The sequence below is a fragment of the Ambystoma mexicanum genome, chromosome 4q, assembly GCF_040938575.1.
Source record: "Ambystoma mexicanum isolate Mex_15411 chromosome 4q, UKY_AmexF1_1, whole genome shotgun sequence".
Classification (NCBI taxonomy): Eukaryota; Metazoa; Chordata; class Amphibia; order Caudata; family Ambystomatidae; genus Ambystoma; species Ambystoma mexicanum.
In genome coordinates, this window is record NC_090928.1 from 429,628,948 (window position 1) to 429,652,707 (window position 23,760).

The window sequence follows — 23,760 nt, forward strand, 5'->3', positions numbered from 1 at the left end:
CTTACCACTAACTTACAAATAATGTGGATAAATGCTCATGAAAAAGAAAGAAGTGTTCAGAAAATAATATGTCAGGATCCTCGGGCCATTGGCTTCCCTTCCCCATGTTTTCAGCATGGGGCAAGGTGGTTCACTCGAGCAAAGCACACACTCTGGCTTCTGCGACATGTGGATACAGTTCAATTTTCCCAGTTCAGGACCTTCTGTGTCCAAGTCTCTTTACTTCATGCAAGTCTCTTGGCGCTGAGGGCCTACTGTACCAAAAACAACACGTAAATGTTTTCTTTCCTTTTTTCACAGTTCAATTTCGGTATTCATGCTAGAACCCCCTTAGCCGGGCTCAGATCCTTTTCAAAACAAAAGTTCAACGTTGGATTCCCCCTCTTCTGGGACCAGATCCTTTTCAAAACAAGGTTCTGAGAATTATTTTTCGGGTGACTCTCGGTTCACCCTGTGGGATGTTTTTACCCATGCATCCAAGCTCTACCATAAAACTGTGCAGTACTGGCATGGAAAACATCATGATGGCCAGAACTCCCCAGAGAGTGCACAGGGAAAACATGAAGAATAGGCTGCCACCCATTTTTGCCTATGTTGTGAGCACAGGAGGGCACTGCCTAAAACCACCATTGGGCTACACACACAGTAGCCTGAAACCATTGGGAATGGCAATGCTGATTGCCAAAAAGCAACTCAGAACTGTGGGGAATTCAATTTCTTAATCCCAAAAATGGTTGCATTACCAGTACTCACCACTATCAGAAAGCCGGCGTTTTAAAACCACCAGACTTTTGTGTAAAACTGAACAAATGAAACAAAACCAGACCAAGGAACGACTTGCTAAGAGGTGGATACAATGTAAAACTATATTCTGAAATGACTTGAAGGAAGTAATTATTTAATGTATAGGTAAAAATTGTCAGTTTGATTTGAATGTAGAAAACTGGGAACAAAAAGTGACATTTAGCTGAAACCTAGCTTAATGAAACTGAATTCTGCCTGACAACTACCCCGACAGGAGTTGAAACTGGATCAACAGCCACTCTTCCCAGGCCTAGCTGCATCCTGCTGCCCCTTGCCAAAAGGAGTTGACACCTCTCTGATTATATTAGGGGTGGAGCACCTGGGAACTGGAAGGGACCGAATAATGCAACTTCCTGGACTCAGGCAAATGTTATATTGGGGGCGTCGTAAAATAGCTTCCTCTTGGGAGAAACTGGGGGGCAGCTGTGCCTCTGTGAACAAGATGGCTTGGGGGAAGTGGATAAACCAGTTATTCCACCATGTGATGTGGGAAGCCACAACCCTTTTTGACCAGGGCATAATTTAAAAAAAGATGGATAATTCATAGTACGGACTTGTCAGAATTATATAAGTAATACCATTATTCTTGTGATTTTTCGGTGCACATTTTAAGAGGTGTTAGGACCCTGTGGTGTATTCTGGGGGGTTACTAGCGGAAAATAGGGTCTTACTCCAAATGTCTGCATGTTAAAAATCTGACACTTCATCAATTAATGTCCATACTCCTTGCGCACATGTGTGTAATTTTGGGTAAATGTCCGATATTGCAAAACCAGTTAAAAAGCGAAAAATGTTCATTTTTGAATGCAAGCCCCCAGGAAGATCAGAGGCGGACAAGCATGGACCATCAGGAATATATAATGTGTACATGTAATTTCAACAAATTGTGTATCTGGGAAAGATGTATTTGAATCAAATATAGATTTGTGGGCAAACTGACTAGGGGAGGATCCTCTGACCCATAAACAGACCTCATCATGATGACAATCCATTTCCTTCCCCCAATCATGGGAGAGGGGAGAATTGGGCCAATGACAAGTAGAGAGGGGCAAGCTAAGCTAGGCCCAGGCACACACCCATTTTCAAAACACATAAAAAGAGACTGCTGGGACAGGTAGAAACATTCAATTCCATTTGCTGCAGAGCATGCTGACCGACGACTTCACATCCAGAGATCCAGACTTCAAATCCATCAATCTCCAGAACCTGTAGCAGAAATTAACTCCAGAATTTGTAGCAGAGAGGCCTGAATCCACCAGCTGAATCCTCTTCAGCAGGCCTCAAAACTAACCAAACTATTCAACAGCCGGGGGAGTTGTTTAAAGTTTTGCCGAGAATTTTTGCAAGAACCTGTAGCAGTACCCAGAAAGCAGTGTTACATCCAGAATCCAGAGAGGCTAGACCAGCAGAGCAGAGCTGACCCAGATCGCTGTGAGCAGAACCCGGTGCCTGATTGACCCGCCGAGCAGACAGAACCGCAGCCGTACGTGTTGACCAGATCCGTGACGAGGCCTAGTTCAAATTTATATTGTGAGTACCTTATACAAGGGTTGTCATCCAGAGTACTGAACTTGATATAAAAATACATCAATAAGGGTTTTCCTCAGCATCCCAGACTAGGCATTGACTTAGCTGTAGTGTTGATTGAATATCGCTTACGACCCCGGATCCCCCTCTGCCGGGTTCAGATCCCTTTCTTTCATTCAATTAGTCTGCCTCAGCCGGGCTCGGACCAATTGTGACGTACATTAAACTATCGAAGACTTTCAAAAGTGCACTGGGTTTAGCTGAACCCGTTGCATGACCACTTCGATCTCAATATTTCTTTCTCTCACACTCAACATCCATTTGATACCTAACAGAGACTTTTGAATGAGCAACCACGTGGCGCCGGACCACTCTGTGTATGGTATCTTTTCTTGGCCTCCCAAATTTCAATTACAAAGTTCAACTACTTCCTTTGGCTTTCAATTGTAATTGCGTTGCTCATGCCAAATGCTTCGCACACTGTTCTCTTTATACAATGTTGCTGCTTGCAATCTTGGTTCAAAACACAAATTGATTTGATGTCATTCCCTCCGACTCACCGGCTCTGCTGTCTTTTCTGACGCCGCTTTGTTGTGGCAGCCAAGGACAGTACCACGGCAGCAATCGATCCTCCCACCTTGATTATCGACGCGGGAGAGCCCCGGGTACCTCCGACACACTGTGTAGGTTTTATCAGCCTTAGTTCCTGATCTTTGGTTTCTTACTTTCCAAGGCTCATGAAAGTAATGGTCTTTACAGGTCAAGGGTGCTTCCCTCCTTGGAACCCTCACGGGTCTCGACGTCTTTCTCCTTGTATTAATTAAACTCCCATCTTGGAAATGCTGTTTCAGCGTGTGTTTTGCTTCGCTCAGAGTGTGCTTTCGTGCTCCACCTTTTATACGTGTGGGGAAGTGTGGTGGAAGTCAGGTGTATGTAATGATCCGCAATTGCCTGACCTTGCCAAACCATAGTGTTGGGACATGTCAGGTATACGACTCTGGTGTTAGTCCATTGACGCTCACAGTGAACTGTCTGTGAGAAAGTGTTTGTGTCGGGAAAGGGGTGGGGGTTGATTTTCTAGGTATCCTACCTGGTAGGATAGGGGAGAAGATGTTACAGGGAAGGATATACCACGTCTCACCTTCTGGTGTCCCACTTCGACTCCCCAAATACCCCTCATCCAGGTGATCCTCCCGCACTTGTCCACCCCTAGGAACTGGATCCAAAAGCTATGGCCGTGTCCTGGGCATCTGGGTGAGAGATCCCCAGGGACTAGCGGGTGGGACACCTTCAGGTTTCTCACATACCCTTCCCCTATGCAAGGTAGGTGGATATGACTGATCTTTGTGCAGGTTCTTTGCTGTTAAGACCTGGGAAACAAAAGGGATGAGATATATCCAGTAACTCTTGCATATTCATTGATTTATTTGCGGGTGTAGGTAGAGGTGGGATGGTTTTATTGGTCTCTCAAAAATAACCCACAAACTGGTATCTAGGGGTTGACTCTGGTTTTATAGGTTCTTTATATTTGGGCGGGTTTCTAGGGGTTCTGATTTTTCCATTCCCAAATTTGAGAGTTTTGGGAGTAGTATTTTGAATGCCAGCAATCCTGGGGTGAAAACACTCCAGAGGGAGGTGGGGTTTCCTGTAAGAGAGTAGAAAAGGTAGGGAAATCCCAACCCAGAATAACTTCCTCGGGGAGTCCAGGAATGATGGCTGAAGATGAATGCCTTTACTTGCTTCCCATTCACCCAAGCCTTTTCATATGTGAAGTCAGAAGAGGACTGACACAAACATATGCTAAAGTTCTCTAGAGCTTCTTCGGGTTCTTCCCACTCTTCTCCCTTTTAAACAGCCTATTTCCATAGGTTCATCCTTTAAATTTTTCGGACAGTGCCTGGCTAAATGCCCAGTTTCTCTACATGAAAAGAAGATAAAAGGGAGTGGTCTGCTTCCTTTAGGTTCCTCCCTTTTACTTTCATCTTTGTTTTTAGGGTCGGATCTCTTGGCTTCTAGTCTTTTGTTTGGTATCCATTCCTTGATTTTATACGACCCTCCTTGTCTATCTACTCCCTGAGGTTGAGGTTGGTGGATAGGTTTGTAATCTTTCCGTTCCTCACTTCAATATGCCGAATGGAAGTGTTTGGCTGCATCCGAGTGGTTTTGTACAGTTTCAATGGCCATGGATAGGGTAGGTCGACTTAACTGTAATACATCTTTTTTCCTGGTCACCTGGATGACAGATCCCGGGGACTAGCGGGTGAAACCCCTCCAGGTTTCTCACAGATAAGATTGCTACATGTGCAGGAGTCTCCCATGGGGTTTAGATAGGATGTCGCTATAGGCTGGTCTATTATTTAACCTGTACTCAAACTTTTACTACTGAATTCATCATTATTCATTTTGCAAAAACAAGCGCTCTCAATATGTCGCCTCTTCTTCCCAACCTGCCTTGGTAGAATAAACCTATAAGTGGATTAGTTGCACAAATGTGTGCCATCACAGGCAAAATGCAATTTTTGAACACTGTAGGTCTCACCAACGAAAACAGATTTGCCTTTGTTGTGGTAATCATGTGCCCCACCCCTGGGGCACGTTTGTTAGGGTGCCGGCCCTAGTCGATTGCCTAGATTGAAAACAGCAAGTCATTATGGGAGACAGTTCACGCTCTGGCTTTTATGGAACTTTCCTCGACGTCAGGCCTGATCCACTGCTAATGGCAGGCAATATTCAGGAGGTAGAACTAAACACTCAACACATTCATTCAAAAGTGGCTTAGAACCAGGATTGGCCAGGATTCCACGGGCTACTCTTTCAACTATTGTTGCCCCACAGTGCATTTATTCCAGATCTCAGACTGAAAAAGAGAACACTGCTCTCAGGGATGGTGCTCGGTCTGAATATATTACCAAAAAAGTAATGAAGTCATCCTTTCCACAGCAGGTGACAAGATAAACCCGGCGCGGCAGCATCCCTAACAGAATCCCAGTCTCTCTTCCCCAGCAATAAATTGGGCAATCAGTAGGTAGACATGTACGGATGGGAGGACAAAACATGCGCTCCATGCTACCTGGCCCCGCAGCCCTGGAAGCTTGTTCATTAACAGGCTTCCTATGATTTGGGTCTAATGGGGCCCAACAGTAACAGAAAGGTTTCTGTGGGGTACACTTACCTTGCCCAGACCGGGGGTGTCTTTCACTTTGTTGACAGCTCTCAGGAGGCATGGCGGTGCAGGAGGCGGGGAGGTCTGCAGGATTCCACAAAAGCTTGTTGAAAAGAGGGGCGGATCGGACACCAATGAAGGAGGCGGTCTATGTTTTTTCTTTTTGGAAGACAAGTTCAGCTTCTGGGCAGCTCTGTGGGCAAAAACAAAATGAAGGCGGTTACAAGTTGCATCAAGCGACCATCTTATGAGCATGCATCTGAGGCCACACAGAAACCTGGAAAAGCGGATAAAGGGAAAATGCGATCAAAAGGACTCGACGAGTGGGGAAGTGCACAACAAACTGAATCTTGGGATCACCAAAGTATGAGGAAATCCCACAGAACAATCGCTTTTTATGTTCTCTCATCAAGATAAGCATTCTGAACCAAAACAGCAAAAGTTAAACTATAATTGAAACTGGTGCTTCGCTTCATCAAAATACATAAGGCTTAGGGACATTGCCACGTATATATGACTTTTTATCCACTGTCAATGGAAGGACTTTCTGGCCTCTGAACCTTTTAAAAACCAAATCAGTAACCAATTTTTGGGTGGTGTTTTCAAAATGTAAATACTTTCTGGTGAGCATAGAAATAACCCAAAGCCTGCGCAGTGCTCACGCTAATTCACCACCTCTTATTTTATTAGTATTAGAACAAATCAGGGCTGGGATAAAATGTGCAGGCATGCATAAGTTGGGCTGGGATAGGATGTCCAGGTGTACATAGGTTGGACTGGATTTGGATGTGCATGTTTACACGGGTTGGGCTGCGATAGGATGTGCAGACATACATAAATTGGGCTGGGTTAGGATGTGCAAGCATACATACATTGAGCTGGGACAGGATGTTCAGGCATACATAAGTTGGGCTGGGATAGGATGTGCAGGCATACATAAGTTGGGCTGGGATAGGATGTGCAGGCATACATAGGTTGGGCTGGGATAGGATGTGCAGGCATACATAAATTGGGCTGGGATAGGATGTGCAGGCATACACAAATTGGGCTGGGATTGGGTGTGCAGGTTTGCATACGCTGGGCTGGGACAGGATGTGCAGGTTTACACAGGTTGGGCTGGGATCGGGATGTGCAGGTTTAATGGGTTAGGCTGGGATAGAATGAGCAGGTTTACATAGGTTGGGCTGGGATAGGATGTGCAGATTTACATAGGATGGGCTGTGATATGATGTGCAGGTTTACATAGGTTGGGCTGGGATAGGATGTGCACGTTTACATAGGTTGGGCTGGGTAGGATGTGCAGGTTTACACAGGTTGGGATGGGATGTGCAGGTTTACACATTTTGGGCTGGGATATGATGTGCAGGTTTACACAGGTTGGGCTGGGATAGGATGTGCAGGTTTACACAGGTTGGGCTGGGATAGGATGTGCAGTCTAACATAGGTTGGGCTGTGATAGGATGTGCAGGTTTACACAGGTTGGGCTGGGATAGGATGTACAAGTTTACATATTTTGGGCTGGGATATGATGTGCAGGTTTACACAGGTTGGGCTGGGATAGGATGTGCAGGTTTACACAGGTTGGCCTGGGATATGATGTGCAGGTTTACACAAGTTGGGCTGGGATGGGATGTGCAGGTTTACACAGGTTGGCCTGGGATATGATGTGCAGGTTTACACAAGTTGAGCTGGGATAGGATGTGCAGGTTTACACAGGTTGGGCTGGAATATGATGTGCAGGTTTACATAGGTTGGGCTGGAATACGATATGCAGGTTTACATAAATTGGGTTGGGATAGGATGTGCAGGTTTACATAGTTTGGGCTGGAAGACGATATGCAGGTTTACATAGTTTGGGCTGGTATAGGATGTGCAGGTTTTCATAGGTTGAGCTGGTATAGGATGTGCAGGTTTACATAGGTTGAGCTGGTATAGGATGTGCAGGTTTACATAGGTTGAGCTGGGAAAGGATGTGCATATTTATACAACTATATATATAACCGTCTAAACTGTACAACTGGGGCCCCAGCACAGGCCTGTTACATTAACTTGCCTACCAAAGGTTTGAAAGGGGCAAACTACTTTCATTTCATCGTTAAAAGGGGGGCTGTGCAGGTTGCGATTCCCAGCCAACTGCTCTCTCCCCTTTCAGCAGCAATGAAGCACCTGCTAATGTCCCATCTAAAGATCAAAAGCAAGGTGTGCATGATCAAAGAAATGTAAACATTAAACTTTTGATCACATTATGCAATTTCTCTTTACCAACCCATCTCAAAGAATGTGGCTTGTATTACATAAACCTTGCACGGCCAGGGCAATTTGGATTCAGTATTTGCCTGCGGGGCAAATAGTGCTGTGGTGTAAAAGTGAATTGCTAGAATGCAGAATTGCACTGGGGTATTCTGTGCACCAGTGAGCAGCTGGTTACAGTGGGAAACATGACATCCCTGTGGTGCTAAGCAAGCACGTCACGGTGCTCCTTCGCAAGCAAATAGTGGGATATCACCCCCGAGACAAGGCAATAGTTGTGGGATATGTTCATTTCTACGTGGAGGCCCCCGACTTTACAATTGCAATAATTTAAGGCAACAGCTCTTAATGATGGGCTAATGTAATTGTAGTGACACTTTAAACATACTCTTTGTGACGGGAAAGGTAACATAAGCATAGTCACAAGTAAAATGGAATTCCAAAATGTTTATAAGTATGGAAACAAATTGATAATTAGTTCTGTAAGTCGGACCCGCAACCATGCATTTCTTCTGTTTCAGGATGCAAACTGGCCATTGGCTGGCGACATTTGATTCTTGGCGAGTAAGAAACGGTGGGCTTTGTGTATGTAAGGAATTGAGTGACTTGTGTATGGGTGGCTAGCAGCTTGCATCTGGGATTTTTGCCCCCGTTCTGTTTTAATGTGTTTGGATGTTCATGATTGCTCGATGAGAGGCGCTTTATTTTGACTGTATTTTTTGATCTAGCATTCGCGATTTTGTGGGTTTGAGCCCGGAAGTACGTCTTCCTGCTGCTAACCTCCAAATGGCAGTAATCAAAATATTACAATGCAAGTGTGAAGTCGGGGCCCGCATTCCAATTGGAGATGACACTGGTTATAAGGTTGCGAGGAAGACCCAAGTGGGCAATATTCAGCTGAGAGCCTGGACATGTTATTTTGGCGTAGGCTTGCATTGCGGTGAAATGTTATTTCAGTATAAACAGGTATTTAACAAAACCTTAGAAATATCAACATTTTTGTCTGAAAAGGATTTATCCCTTCTAAAAATATCCAATTTCCATTTGTGATTTGTAAAAAAAAGTTGGAACATTTTAGAGATAGAACATTTAAATCTAAATGGTAAAAAAAACATAAAGCAATGTCCCATGTGTTATTAATCTGTTATGATATGACAGGTTAGGTTATTTATAACACGCTTAATACCCAGAGGTTTCTAAGCGAGGACCCAGGCACCCAGGGATCGAACCGGTGGTGCTCCTGTCTTGATTCCAAGGCGAGCACGTTGCCCCTGAGCTATCCTCCCTTCTTTACACATCCATTTAAATGAACTCTTTGAACCTTGACGGCAGGGCGCGCAGACATTTGTCGAAATAATTATAAAACAGGTGCAGATACCTGGAAAGCCCAAAACATTGCTTTACAGTCTGAACCACGTGCCTTCTACCAAGCTCCGCCCCTTCTCCTTTCCTTTCAGCCTTGGACTGGAACAGTGCCTTCTCAATATAAAAGGGTTGAATAATTAATGAATGCACCCAGGAGGGGAGGCACCCAGATTTAAGCCCACGCCTGAAGCTGACAGAGAGAGAGGGTCAATTTGCATCAGGGTAGACTGTGTTGCAAGCAGGTGGTGTGCTTTCGTGGGGCACGCGTAAACCCAAATGAACGAGTTATTTTAACACTGCACGCCGCAGACTGACAATGCCCATCAAAATTGCAGTTTATATGTCTGCTTATAAGGGAAAGGCTATGCAATAAATTAGCTGCCCATTCGCCCGTGCCAGTTGTGTTGGAGTACTGCCATCGGGTGCTCTGAAGTCCGAGGGGGTAATCTTGGTAATGAGAACATTAGTCAATGTGTAGACAATTCATAATAGCTGTGAATCCCAAAGCCTGACCCCCATGAACTGGAACAGGAAGTCTCGGTCCTTTAACGTGCTCATATGATGACAATTTGTTACACCACTACTGTACTGTTTGCATTGCCAACGACGTGGTTGGAGAGCTTTGCCAATTGACCTACTCCAGCGCGAAGCAGGCCAAAAAATGTCGGTCGTCTTTCCTCTGCCTCGACTCGCAGCAGGTGATTCATGTCGCAACCGCGTCTCGGCGATGCCAACCCCTTGCCGGGCTCGCTGCAAGCGGCGACTGATGTTCACTGAGGCTGGTTTAAAAGCCACTCTGATCCTGTGAAGTTTGTTTGACACGGCTGACCTTCGGCAAAGAAATGTCCCGGGGCCCGTTCTCAAGAGCGGAAAGGACACACTGTGCTTTCGCTGCAAGGGCCGGGGCCTGGTAATCCCCCCTAATCCGCTGGCAGGAAGGGGAGCGGTACAAGCGCGGCCCAGATGCACTGAATGCGGAAGTGATTAATTAGGGGCATTTACGGTAAGCGTCCAGGGTGGATGGGGCATAGAACACACTGTACACGTGGAAGTACAACGCGGAAAAACACAATTACTGTTATCCTACTCACTTAAAGAGGCATCAAGAAGGAACATATTTGATTTGAATTGTGGAGCTTGGAAGTGACTCTGCTGAGGGTTGCTATAAAATTAAAGCTAGAAAGAGGCATACAAATAAACCTAAACCAGACTTTCCTTTGAATGTAGGCTTTTCTCCAAGTGGCTGTGTGCCACAGAGGGCAGGAACGCCCCATGATGTGACAGTCAGGCAGTGTGTCCATGTGGTCTCTCTGCCACTGTGAGGATGGATTCGCCGGCACCAAGGCGTAATGCCAGCCCCGGGAGGGAACGTCATATTGAGGGTCTCATCTTTGGATCCTGCACTGATCAAGATCGACCCGGAAATCCCTGCCCAACTTTGTTCCTTGTAGGGGCTGTGCTTCCTATCGCCATGAGAGAAAGGGACCCACACCATCTGAAAATAGAGAAGCACTATAGGTGGGCTGCAAGAGGGCTCAACTTTCCCGCTTTGCAAGTCTTCCCGGAACACTTTGTCTTTTTCAATCAAGGTGCCTCACCAATGCCTGCCATTACCATCCTCACTAAAATACCCTTCTCACAACTCAAGGGTTAACGAACGTAGTCTAAAAATGCACAGAAAGACGTACTTTGCAATTCATTTCCATTACTGGGAGAAGGAACAAGGGCCCGCAGGAAGACTTTGCTATCTAAGTTGAGGAAAGGAAGCACTCCATCCATTGCTTTTACAAATCTTACGGGAGGAGTTTTGAAATCACCTAATTCAAGAAAAGGAAGAATATGACGGTAACTAATCACCACAACGCTTGCCCTTTTTCCCAATTAATTGTTATATGCCTCCTGCAAAAGCACACAGGAATGGGTTTTCGGTCTTTTAGTGCTCAGGGAACACACCATTTCTTTCTGTGCGCCTCTTCTGAGCCAGCACATGCTTCCATTGTAGGACTGACACTACCCTACACCCTACCTCTCCTAGAATCTCCCCCGAACCTCTGAGGTTCATTTTTACCTTCTCCAGCTTTTCCCTGTTCCTCCTCCTCCCACGTTTCTTTACCTCCACAGATCACAGTCTGGATACCCAATACGTGTGGGGGTGGGAGTACTATACTTTCTGGTCCAGTCTCAGCACTGTGAGACCACTCCGGTGGTAATTTGGCACTGTACATAAGCCTGTTCTCATCTGTGTTGGGTGGCAATTGATTAATCAGACCAATGGAAAACCTATCAGCCAAACGAATTTAGCAGCATGAATGGTATTCATAGTTTGCACGAGTGCACGTATGGTGCACAATTAGGGAGGAGTGAATATTGGTTAATACCACTTGATTTGTGTGGGTGGGGTATACCGTGCTCCATGATATGTAGCGACTGGGCACAAACATCCGTGATGAGTATTGGGAATGGCAAAGGTGAGGTGAGGTATAACCCACGCCCGCTCAGCAAAGGACCCTTTGTAGCAGTTATGAGACATGCTCCAGGGACTGTCCGGCAGCCATGTTTTCACAGTCTCTTGTTTGCTTGAGGCTGTCCTTTCTTGTGGCCTGAAGAAGAGGAGGGCCATGACAAGCATTAGGGTGGGAAACATCTAATGTTAAAAGCGGGCTTCCCACACAGTTATTGCCAATGAACTGCTTGCAATTTTATATGAAAAAAAAGACAACTCCAAAGGGAAATATTTATTAAAGCCCACAGCTGATTTCCTTTAATCTGTGCCTAGTATTTGTGGGAAGGCCTCGATAAATACCCAACCATTTTTGTGCACTCTCTTTTGAGTATTTTAGCCCAGGATACATTCCCAAAAGATGTGCTTGGCTCGTCAAACTGTTCAATGTAAAAGAAATGCTTTAGTTCTGCTGACAGCAGTTATTAGAAAACCAAATCACGGGTAACATATCTCTAGTGGTAACAGACTGCCTTTGGATGCATATCATTGAAACTGAGCTATGAATGATGTCTCTTCTGATAAACATGCAGTTTCTTGCTGAGTGCTTAATATATGAGGGTTGAACTGTAAACGTACAGTCTCATCCTCTGTGCACTCCATTCATGCAAAACTGCATGCATGCTTCAAGCAATGACTAAAAGCTGGTTACAATCAGACATGTATAACCCAACAGGAATACTATATCTTATATTAGCCCATGGTGGATGTGAGGTGTGTGAAAAACCTGAAGGTCTTACTTCTAGTCCCTGGAGACCTGTCATCCAGGTGCCCAGGACACAGCCATCACTTTTGGATCCAGCTCCTGGGGGTGGACCAGTGGGGGAGGATCATCTAGATGGGGGGTCTTCTGGGAGGGGAAGTGGGACACAGATGGGCGAGACACGGTACCCCCTTCCTTATAACACCTTTTCCTCTTCCTACCTCATAGGATATTTAGAAGCTCTATCCCTCCCTTTTCCAACACAAACACTTTCTTACACCGCGAAAGACAACGGACTAACAGCAGAGACATATACCTGACGTGTCTCAACACAAGGGTCAGGCAGAGCCAGGCAATTGGCAATAACTACACACACCTAACGGCCCTTTCCATTCCCGACAAGGATAAAAGACAGAGCACGCAAGCACACTTTGAGCAAGGACAAACGCACGAGGAAGAAACTATTCCGAGATGGCAGTTCAAACGGAGAAGAAAGGCGTGGAGACCAGAAAGGACAACAAGGGGAGAAGTGCCCTTGCCCTTCTTGACCGAGACCCACAAAGCCTCTATGAAAGGAATCATAACACCGGGAACTACAGCTGACATGTGGTGTAACAGATGCCAACGGTGCACAGGACCCTTCTGCACTGATAACCGAGGCGAGGAGGTGCGATTGCTACCGTGGTACCGTCCTTGACGCCAGAGACAAGAAATGACTAGGAGAAAGCATAGCCAGTGAGTCGGAGGGAGAAACGATAGTGGACCGGACGGTGTTGAACGAAGGTTGCAAACAGCAACTTGTTATGAGCAAAGAACTTGTGTACTAGTGAACTTTTAGAACTGTTAAAGCCCAGGGAAAGACCAGCTGCAGAGTGGTCCGATGCCACATGGGCATCCATTCCAAAGAATCTGGCTGGTCCCTTTTTCTTGTAAACATTATAGTAACAAGAAGCCGTAGGAAAGGACAGAATAAAGAGTTTAGGTGTTCATACAAGGCTCGAGGAAAAATCCCTTGTACTATCGAAAGTCCTTAACCCATTACAAAAGTTTTGACATAGTGAAACAGGCGTTTGCGCCCAGCAGAGGTCAACACTGTGCGAACAGTGAACATGTATAGCCTGACTGGGGGCTAAGGTGAAGCCTGACTGGGGGCTAAGAGAAAGCCTGCCTGGGGCTAGGGTGAAGCCTGACTGCAGGCTACAGTGCAGCCTAACACAGGGCTATGGTGAAGCCTGACTGTGGCTTCAGAGAAAGCCTGACCGAAGGCTGGGAAAAGCTAAGGGAAGTGAATCCCACAAGGAGTTACAAATAAGTGAACTGTGTTAAACTGGCAAATGTGACCCTGGCTGAGTGATGCCCGCGAATGAGAGCAAAACACAAAACCCCGTTAACATTGGGGGTCATTACGAGTTAGGGGGTAACCATGCCACTATTAGCTATTAGCAGCATGGCTACCCCCTTACAGGGTACCGGGTACCGGGTTCCTTAAATGAGGAATTCCCAGCCCATTCCAACCTTGGAGGACCCAGTAATTCCTCATTTAAGGAACCCAGACCTGGTACCTCCCCATTTCCATTCGAGGCCCCATAGGGGAATGGTTAGGGTGCTAACACGGGCCCGTTATTAGCACCCTGGTCTGCCCGCGGGATCCGCTAAGGGCGCCTGGTAAAACCAGGCATCCTTAGCGGGTTTCGCGAGCAGACTCGTAATGAGGCGGTAGGGGTTTAACGGAGCCGGCAGCTCTACCGGCCCCGTTAAACCCCTACCGCCTCACTCGTAATTACCCCCATTGTGTTGACAAGTGTGAACCTGACAGAGGGTTGTCCACAATGAATGGTTGTATAAAAAGACACTAAGACTCTTGAATGTTACAAGTTGCTGATATCTTGAACGAACGGATGTAGTGAACCTGACTGAGGGAGGCCCACATTGTAAAAGGATCAGAGTCCAGTTGAGGGGGATCCACGAGTGAAGGGAAATCACTTGACGGTTAGATTACTCAAAGGAACATTTTGTTTGTTGTTTATAGTACATCAGGCCTTCTGAGGCAAGAGACTTGGCCACAGAAGGCCCTGATATTTTGGAAACAAACTGTAATCTCGTGCCGAAGAAGTCCAGGAGAGTCCTGCCTTTTCCTGTGCTAAAACACGTGCGGAAGGGAGACACAGTTATACCATCCTGACTTGTTATTTTGTGAACACTTTTTTCTTTTCTGGTAAACATTATCCCACACTATTTTGTAACTTAGCGTTAATGATTGGCAATCCTTTTTTTTTTTTTTAGTATAGGCCCTTTTTATTTGACAAGATAGCACGAGAACTCCCTTATTCTTATTTGATGGTCGTAGCTTGCTCCCAGCTTAGATTTAGATTAGGTATTTTTCTCACCCATTTATACAGTTAAATAAACACCCTTGAACTGTGATCACTTGTGTCTGTCTTTACTGTTGCCAACATGAGTTCCTTACAGGTGCTACACCAGTCCTCATCACCACATTGCATTCTGGCACCTATATTACTGTCTCTCGAATGAAGTTTGCTCAAATCTGGGATGTGAACATCTCAGCCTTCACAGGGGACATCTCAAGAGCTTTGGGTCTGCAAATTATTACAAAATAGTGTAAATAAGCAGCAGTGAGTTAGTCGTTTGATCCCATAGCAGTCCCTCCAGACAGTTAGGGATGATTATAGGACTAAAAAGGAACTGGAAAAAAGTGTCTTAGTGGTATTTAGTTATCAGGTCACTCTAGTCGACCCCTCACACACAACTACAAATATGTTATCAGAATCACAGTGTTGTGAATGCACATCAAAACCGAAATAAACATCTTTAAGGGGGCTCTGTGGTGGGACAGTATAGCTCATAAAAGATGCTGTTTACTGCCTCAGGTGCAGGATTATTGCAAGTACCCCCCACCTTCTGACAGAAAACATTGTGGCTTAGTGCAGCATGGGCGCCTGGGCCGCAGAAGTCTACGTTTCACTCACACAGAATGAGTTAGGAATATGTACAGAAGTTAAAAGCTTCCATTATATCTTCACTCTCTCTCTCTCCACTGACCTCTGTTGTGATTTCAATGTTGAGCAACGCGATTTCCATTTAGCTAACCCAACAACACCCAAGACTTTGCCTCCCAACTGCAGATGCTTAAATGATTCCAAAAGCGAGTTTTCCTCCTCAGGCGGATCTCATATAATGAGGCAGGGTGTAGCTCTGCAGGCATATGTTTGCCAGGTGATCCTTTGCTCCATCGGGAGCCAGAATAGAGACTGCGGAGCAGGATTGGGGTGGTCAGATTTTATTGACCCAAGTATAAATGCGGCTGCATAATTTCAAGTGTTTAAGCCAGGGGTAAAACCTTAAAGTTGCAAGCTAGCAGCCATGAATAAAAAGTCACTTGACCCCTCAATTCTTCACATACAAAGAGCACACCATTTCATACTCCCAAGAGTCAACAATGGCAAGTACTAGTTTTAAGGCCTGAAAGTGCTCGCCTCTGGTGACCAGTTAAAGTTTTGAAAATAAAGGATCGAATGACCTTTTATTAGAAAGTCAAAGAGTCGAAAAAAAAGGTTAGAATTTTTTTTAATTTATTAATTTATATCTTTTTTAGTTTGGTTTGGTAAAAAAAACATTCAAACCTTTTTTCCGACCCTTTGACTGTCGAATAAAAGGCATTCAAACCTTTTGATTTCGATACTTTAACCTAGAACCCTTGCCTCTGACATCTGTTTGCAATGTGCAGCTGCACATTTGAATTTCAGCAGGGCTCCCTCAGCCCTTCAAAATTCAGAGGTTTGTAAATTAAGCACCTTGAGGATCCCCCTCCTCTTTCCTATCAACCAACCTATGGAACTCAATGTAGAGACGAATCCCCACAGAGGTAGTTCACAGTGCCATCAGAAACTCTCCAAGTCTGGCTGTTCACCAAACCACAACAGAAAAACGAACACAATAAAGACCCCACCATCTGGAACCTTCAACCTCTAGCCACCCTAGGCAGCGACTCTCTGACTCACCAGAGCCACTCAGTCGAACCAGCAAAGTCATTCAATTCCCAAAGGATGGCCATCGGATTTATAAAACATATAAGCACCTTTGACGGATGCGTCAGTCAATCACATTGCTCCAAACCCAAGCTAAATATAATGATCCAACTCGGGTTCGGAGCAACCAAATTGCTTGGCGTACACATGCTGCACTCAGCGCCACCTGTCCCCCTGGTATACTGCAACCCACTCCACCATAAACCCCTCAACATGCCCTACACCCTCTCCTTACATTAATGGTGCCTCTTCCAGGCCCACACCGCTCAGCGTCCTTCTCCTACAGCCATGAAATGGAAGAGCAGCTCCAAGCAGAGCACCTCTTCGATTTCCATGACAACCACTCCCTGGCCGCAGCCAACAAAGCAGCACAGCCGTTTTTAAATCTTTTTTTATAATTGCTATTAGCATCTCAAGGGTTTACCCCAGGGTACTAATGGCAATAATCCTGCATTCTGTCGGCGTCACTGGCCTGGTAACGTCACCAGAGCCCGGCGTTAAGGCCCTCGCTTTGCTTGGGCCTATAACTTGGGCGACGGCCGTTACCGGCCAGTGAAGCCCACAGAACACGTGATTATTGCCATAATAGCTGTCACAGCCTGTACTTAAAGACTGATTACAGTGCCAAACTCACAAACCAGGATGATACCCATTTGGGTTACACTTCCTGACAAGTCTAATACGCCTCTGTGATGGAAATGTTAATGTTTCTTTATATAGCACCTATGCACAGGCAAGTGTTTCAAAGCGCTCAAGGAGGATGGGGACACAGGGAAAAAACAACAGTCACTCAGAGCCCTTGAATTTCTGATACAATAACGGTTATGATACATTTAACAGTTTAGATACAGCAAATAGACCTGACAGCGATTCTGCGTTTTTTTTCAAGTGCACATTAAGGGGTAAAGACAAGGGAGAACACACAGCATGACCTTCAGGCAGGGCTGTATACAGATCGTGCAAGTGCAGGCAGGGCAAGGGAGGGGCAGGGGACACAGTGCACCCCGTCGGTAGAGACTGGGCAAGTGCGGAGAGAAGCTCTCAAGGATTTATTACAAGTGCAGTGAGGGGGTGGGGTGTAGGGCCCTGAGACAAGTGCAGAAGGACTGGCAGGGGTGTCTGGGACCTGTGGGAATCTGAGGTACGTCAGGTAGCTAGTCAGTAAGCTGTATGGAAAGGAGGGAGAGAAGAAAGAGCAGAGAACTAGGTTAGGAGGGTAGGGTGAGAGAGAATGAAGAGGAAGTTCTTGAGGAGTTTCCAGAATTTAAGAATATCAGGCTCAAGATGGAGGGTGGCAGGGAGGCTGTTCCAGAGCCTGTACAATACTTAAATCAAGAACACCATAGAGATGAGATCAGAACTTATCAGGTGAGTCTACCCAAAATAAATCCTCAATGAGACAAAACTTGACATCACCCCACAAATCATCATAAAACAAAGTCCCCAGAAAAGAAACAACCACTCCTCTTGATGGATAACACCACAACTTGGGAAAACTGCTGCTTCAGTCTAACTCTAAAATGTAGAAACAAGGGTTCCTCAAGAGCCCCAAACCACCTCCCTTTCTCCGACCATTCAGCCTAGTAGCACCCTTACACTACACACATAAACCACTACACACACACACAGACACAACAGCGTTGTAATTGCAAGCGCCACCACAACCATAGGAACCTCGGTAACACTGCTCCGACCTCTCTGAATGTCCTGCTACATCTGTAACTTGTCACATACATCCCCCAACCCGCCAGCGGCTCGACAAGTGTCCGAGCACTGTCACTTAGTAGACCTTGGTTTTCCCCTACTGATGAAATGTATATGGAAGTGCCAATGCTACATCCCATATAGAACCATACTATCACCCAGGCCTCTGGCACTTCTGCCCTGCACTCATCAACACCACAGTTTTCACAACTGCCCTTCCTCTAGCCCACTAACTCCCCCCCCTCTTCATTGGGCAGAACCAGGTGCCAAAAAGCCACCAAAAAATATCAAAGGCGCATTCTACAAGAAGACTTTACATTACATTACCATTAATGTGAGCTGTATGAACACTTATTGCAGTGCTTAGAAGAATGGCTATCCACCATGAAACACTAGGTGCAAATGTGATATTATTATTTTTAAACTTCTAATTATGGGGAAGGGTTCCATGGAACACATTTTAGCAGGTTAGTTATATATCCAAAGGGTGATTCAAAGCACTAAGTGGGCACTTTCATGGAAAACTGCTGAATTAGTTGGAAAGTGTATATATGACTCAGGCGTGATTAAGGGGCACGTGGTTTGGACCTTGAAGGTACCCAAAGGAGGGGAAGAGTGGAGGATGCAGGGGGGGGGCGGTGGGGAGGCTTCATTTCTTTTGTCATGTTTTTCTCTCTTAATTGATCTAAAGCTACAACAACAAATAATGAGGAAACACTTGTTTACTGAAAACACACCCATTAAACGCCTGCATGGCCAAATGCCTTTGGAAGTTGGCTTAGGGCTTTTTTCAACTGTTGAACATAAATTGCCTTGCTAGGATGCATGTTATCTTGAGGCAGATCTTCCATTGTAATATACCTTTTCAACTTGGATCATACAACCTTTTTACTATGTGCAAAAACCTTGGTAAAATATAAGCTTACTTAAGCTCCATAGGCCTGTTGGCCCTTATGTGCATGTGCCCCCTAATTGTAATATAATTGTGCCTCCTTGTTTTCCCCCATATGCTTACATATGTTTTTTTTTTTTTTTTAATAGTGCCATAATTACGTCAATAGGTCTACTCCACCTGGGGGGAACTATGCATAGCGCTATATAGCAATGCCAACGGGACAGGTGTTAAGGTAGGGCGTTAAACCTGTTCGCTCGCACATCACTGGCCAGTAGAGCAGCCATACTGCTTCCTGCTGCTGTTTTTCATAATTACATGTTAGGAACATTGATTGTACCCATTTCCCCAAATAGTTATGATGTCTTATAAAGTGCACATCACAAACATAATCTCTTCTTGGGGCTGCACAGCAACAGGCGAGACTGGGTTATGCGTTGCTGTCATACATTTACAGCAGAAAGGTTGAGACGGGTGGCAAGGCCAGAGTGAGGGTTACGGCAATATTCGGCGACCATCATTTGATGAAGGAGTCCATGGAATTTCGAAAGCTAATGCCTTGTACCATCTTAGCATAGTTTTCTCAGTTAATCCAATAAAAAAAAAATACAACTTGGAGGTAGGGACCCCAATAACAAGCTATAGAGGAAGTGCCTCAGCAGCATGAAGACTCCAAGTTAGTGGCAACAAGGTCTTACCGTAATGTTCAGTTTGCAGTTTCTCTGTTCAAAACCACCAACCAATGGAATGTTGCAATGGACTATGGTCTGAAAGGAGTCAGAAGAGTAAAGGTCTGATTGCGGCCCGGCAGAGCGTGTGAGGCCGGTTCGGTCTTACGTGGGGTGGGGTCGAAAATCAAAGAAACGTCTTATGCTCTTGCAATGGGACGGTGGAATTGACAAGCCATCAGCATCTGTGGAGCGGAGGCGCCGTGGAGAGACAGCATTGGAGGACAGTGTCTTGCCGATAGTGAGGGGTCATGGTGCCATTTACCCTTTTGGCAGTAAGATAAAGTATTTTGCACTTGTCCAATGTATGTTTCCCAATTGGAATAGACTTGTTGCCTTTGCTTCATTCCAAAGATCAGTGGGCCAGCTGCACTCTGCGACTTTTGGAGTCGGATTTGGCAGGCCGCGAGGCGGTTACATGTCTTTAAACTGAAATATTTTATATTGAATGAACATATCTCGAATATTTTATAACGAAAAATGTTATAGTGAATGCACTTTTGGGGAACCCACCAAACCCCCGTTTCCCACCACTAAAAACCCACCCCAACCGTTTCCCGAAAATATTTAACCGTCTACCCCACCCCTAAATGCATTCAATATAACATTTTTCGTTATAAAAGTCTCGCTATATAATCATTATTGATCAAATATTTCGATATAAAGGCTGCTTACCCCGCGAGGCATGCATAAAGTGCATTTCAATAGTCCAATCCAGAGTTCTCCAGAGCCGCACAGACAATGCAATGGCTCTCCCGGTGAAGGCAGGCGAGGATATTACTTGGAGGCTGTAATTGGAAGGAGCTTTTAGCCACATAACATCATTTGGTGCTAAGTATCCAGTAAGCGGGCTATCTTTGTCTGAAAAACGAACTGTGTTCCAGAACCAGCTGAGTGTTGGGTAGAGAGAGTCTATTCAGTAGAGCAGGTGCCTTAACTCCACAACAAGAACGTTAGTCTTGCCCCATTGAAGTTTAAGCTTTTGGTGTTCATCCATTAGCCAATGACCATTGTACCTATGGTGCGGACAGAACTGGTGACTATTCCCCAGTGACACGCAGATGAACCTGCGTGTCATTTGTATACACTTGGAAGCAGAGGTAGAATTTTCATAGAAAGCCCATTAGTGGTTTGAGGGAATTATTAAAAGGGAAAGGGCAGAACCTTCTGGATCCCGTAAGAAACTCCAAATGTGTTTTACGGGCAGGTCAACATTGCTCAATGGTAGCGAGTATCCACGCAGTTTACTTCAGAAGAAAAGCGCGTATTTCAGGCAATTCCCACACCTTAGTCACCACAGCCACAAGGGACCTCCATCAACAAGTGTCCAAAGTGGAAAGTAAAAAAGGGCCGGCCGTCTGACAAAAGGGAAGGAGCCATTACAAACACTGTAACTAGGGACATTGTCCGGTATTTACTCCCAAGCCACCCATGGGAGTGCCAAGAGCATGCTAGACAGTAAGACACTTTATGGGTGTGGCAGCTATTGTACCCTTGCATCTTAATCAAGCACAGAGTAGCTCAAACAATTGTTATGCACCCATGCATTACAACAGATGTGTCTTTTTTTAAAACTAATTCAAGAGCAACCTTTTAGCAAAACACCGTTCATAACTTCATTTTTTCTGACCTTTTCGACCAATCTTAGCTTTCCCGAAGCTCAGAGCCATGGGTTCCCACCCTTCATCTAGAAATGCACGTGATACTGGAGCCTGGAGCAGATCCGCAGAAGCCTGGTGTGGGGGCTTCATACAAAAGCATCCTGAGGTGACACTCCATGATTGACCTTTTTAGAGAGGGAGGGAAGCTGCGGAAGTTGGTCAGCGAGTCTAGAGAAAGAGATCACTCGAGGCTGGTGGAGAAAGTGGGGCAATCGAGAAGGGGGTTATTCTATCGGGGGAGCTCTGCTATCATGCAGAGGGTGGTGTCTAAGGTCTTTCTTGGCTCAAACACCAGGTGAGTGTGGCCTGCCTCTTAGCAGTATGCGGACAGAGTCTAGAACATGTTTCTGCCCATTGTCGCTTTCAATACTCCACCCAATGACCCAGACAAGGGGCGCAGGCAGTGTGTGTTTCACGCCTGAGAGGTGAAGGGGAGATATAAAATGGAGAGTCGGGTGAACTCTACACGTGGACGTCACTTTTTCCCTCCTCTCATTGTGATGAGCAGAGCAGATACTTGGTCCTGTAGGGGTGGAGGGCTAGAGAGAAAGCTTGGTCCTGTAGGGGTGGAGGGCTAGAGAGGAAGCTTGGTCCTGTAGGGGTTTAGGGCTAGAGAGGAAGCTTGGTCCTGTAGGGGTGGGGGGCTAGAGAGAAAGCTTGGTCCTGTAGGGGTTTAGGGCTAGAGAGGAAGCTTGGTCCTGTAGGGGTGTAGGGCTAGAGAGGAAGCTTGGTCCTGTAGGGTAGGGGTGGAGGGCTAGAGAGGAAGCTTGGTCCTGTAGGGGTGTAGGGCTAGAGAGGAAGCTTGGTCCTATAGGGGTGGAGGGCTAGAGAGGAAGCTTAGTCCTGTAGGGGTTTAGGGCTAGAGAGGAAGCTTGGTCCTGTAGGGGTGTAGGGCTAGAGATGAAGCTTGGTCCTGTAGGGGTGTAGGGCTAGAGAGGAAGCTTGGTCCTGTAGGGGTGTAGGGCTAGACAGGAAGCTTGGTCCTGTAGGGGTGGAGGGCTAGAGAGGAAGCTTGGTCCTGTAGGGGTGGAGGGCTAGAGAGGAAGCTTGGTCTTGTAGGGGTGGAGGGCTAGAGAGGAATCTTGGTCCTGTAGGGGTGTAGGGCTAGAGAGGAAGCTTGGTCCTGTAGGTGTGTTGGGCTAAAGAGGAAGCTTGGTCCTGTAGGGGTGTAGGGCTAGACAGGAAGCCTGTGGGAGCAGGAGAGGAGTACGGGAAGCTGGATCATGCCTCCATGTCATCTGCAATGACCTCCTTGTCTCAATACATCCAGTGTTACCAAACTCAACTGTAGCCTTTTTATTGACCAGAGAAGTATGCTTTTCTAAATTAACGGAGTGGGATTCTAATCAGCAGCCTCTGCGTTTCTTAAATAGAAACCAAGAGATTAGCCCAACCTACCTTTAGGATTATAACACATCTCATGTGCTTGAAGAACCCTACAGTGTCCTTCCATGAGCCCTCTTCAATCAAGCGTGGCACCTGCGAGCCATGCTGAGAAGAAAGCCATAATGCAACGCTCTCCAAATGAAGATAAGACAGAAGACTTGTACTTTGAAAGCACTGGAGAAAACGCAGGCCTTCAGAACACAGTTGATGCAGTCTGACGAGGTAGGAGACGAAGATTCCTAGTCAATGGTTGAAATCAGTGTCACTCACTGTAGAGGTGTCAGTCAATTACCTTTCCCTGGAATTGCATTCGTTACAATCAAGTTGCAATGCTATACAATGGAGAGACATCAATTTTACACAGCCCATCTCTTTACTAAGGTTAGGGCTTTACTATGTTTGTAAAGGCTCTTAAATTACCCAAAAATCTAAAAGAATAAATGTGCGCACGGCACTTCACAACTGTCTCGTCCCCGCAAATAGGCAATACTATTTCTTCTGCACGGCCATTATCACTCAATCGGATTTGCTGCTCGGCATTTGTAGGATGATGAAAAGCCATCACACCAAAGATGATCAATCGAGCACAGACCACCGACACCACCAAATTGAAATCCCTCCACCATTTATTTAAGGGTGGGTGAAAACCTTTACTGTTGGAAATGTGATCGACAGAAATCCTTATTTACTTCTTTTGTAAGTTATTGATAGCTTTGAGTCTTATCTCAGCTGCCGCTGAGCTCATCATCCGTTTGTTCCTCGTGCACTCAGAACTGAACTTTGCCTGTCATCCTTCAAGCACAAGCGGGAGGGAAAGCAGAGAAGCGTGGTTATCTCTTCCCTCTCTCACCTTTCTCAATTGTGGTGGAGCCAAGAAGGCAATTTTTAGGAGTATTAAATACTTTTGAGGGACTGGAGGCCATCCTTAACTAGATGGAGGCCCAAATCAGATACTAAATGATCACAGACAGAGGCATAGCCTCAACAAGCAGTACAGTCTAATAGTGCATGTCATGTTAAGTACTCCTGAA

At 45.8% G+C, this 23,760-nt stretch overlaps 1 protein-coding gene across 1 annotated transcript in view; it reads right to left on the reverse strand.

The window, feature by feature from the left end:
* Positions 1-23,760, reverse strand: part of KIF26B (kinesin family member 26B) — an 876,378-nt gene that overhangs the window by 321,816 nt on the left and 530,802 nt on the right. The window contains exon 5 of the mRNA XM_069608003.1: positions 5,504-5,687. Within this exon, the coding sequence (XP_069464104.1) occupies positions 5,504-5,687 (184 nt within the window). The remainder of the gene's footprint in view (positions 1-5,503; positions 5,688-23,760) is intronic.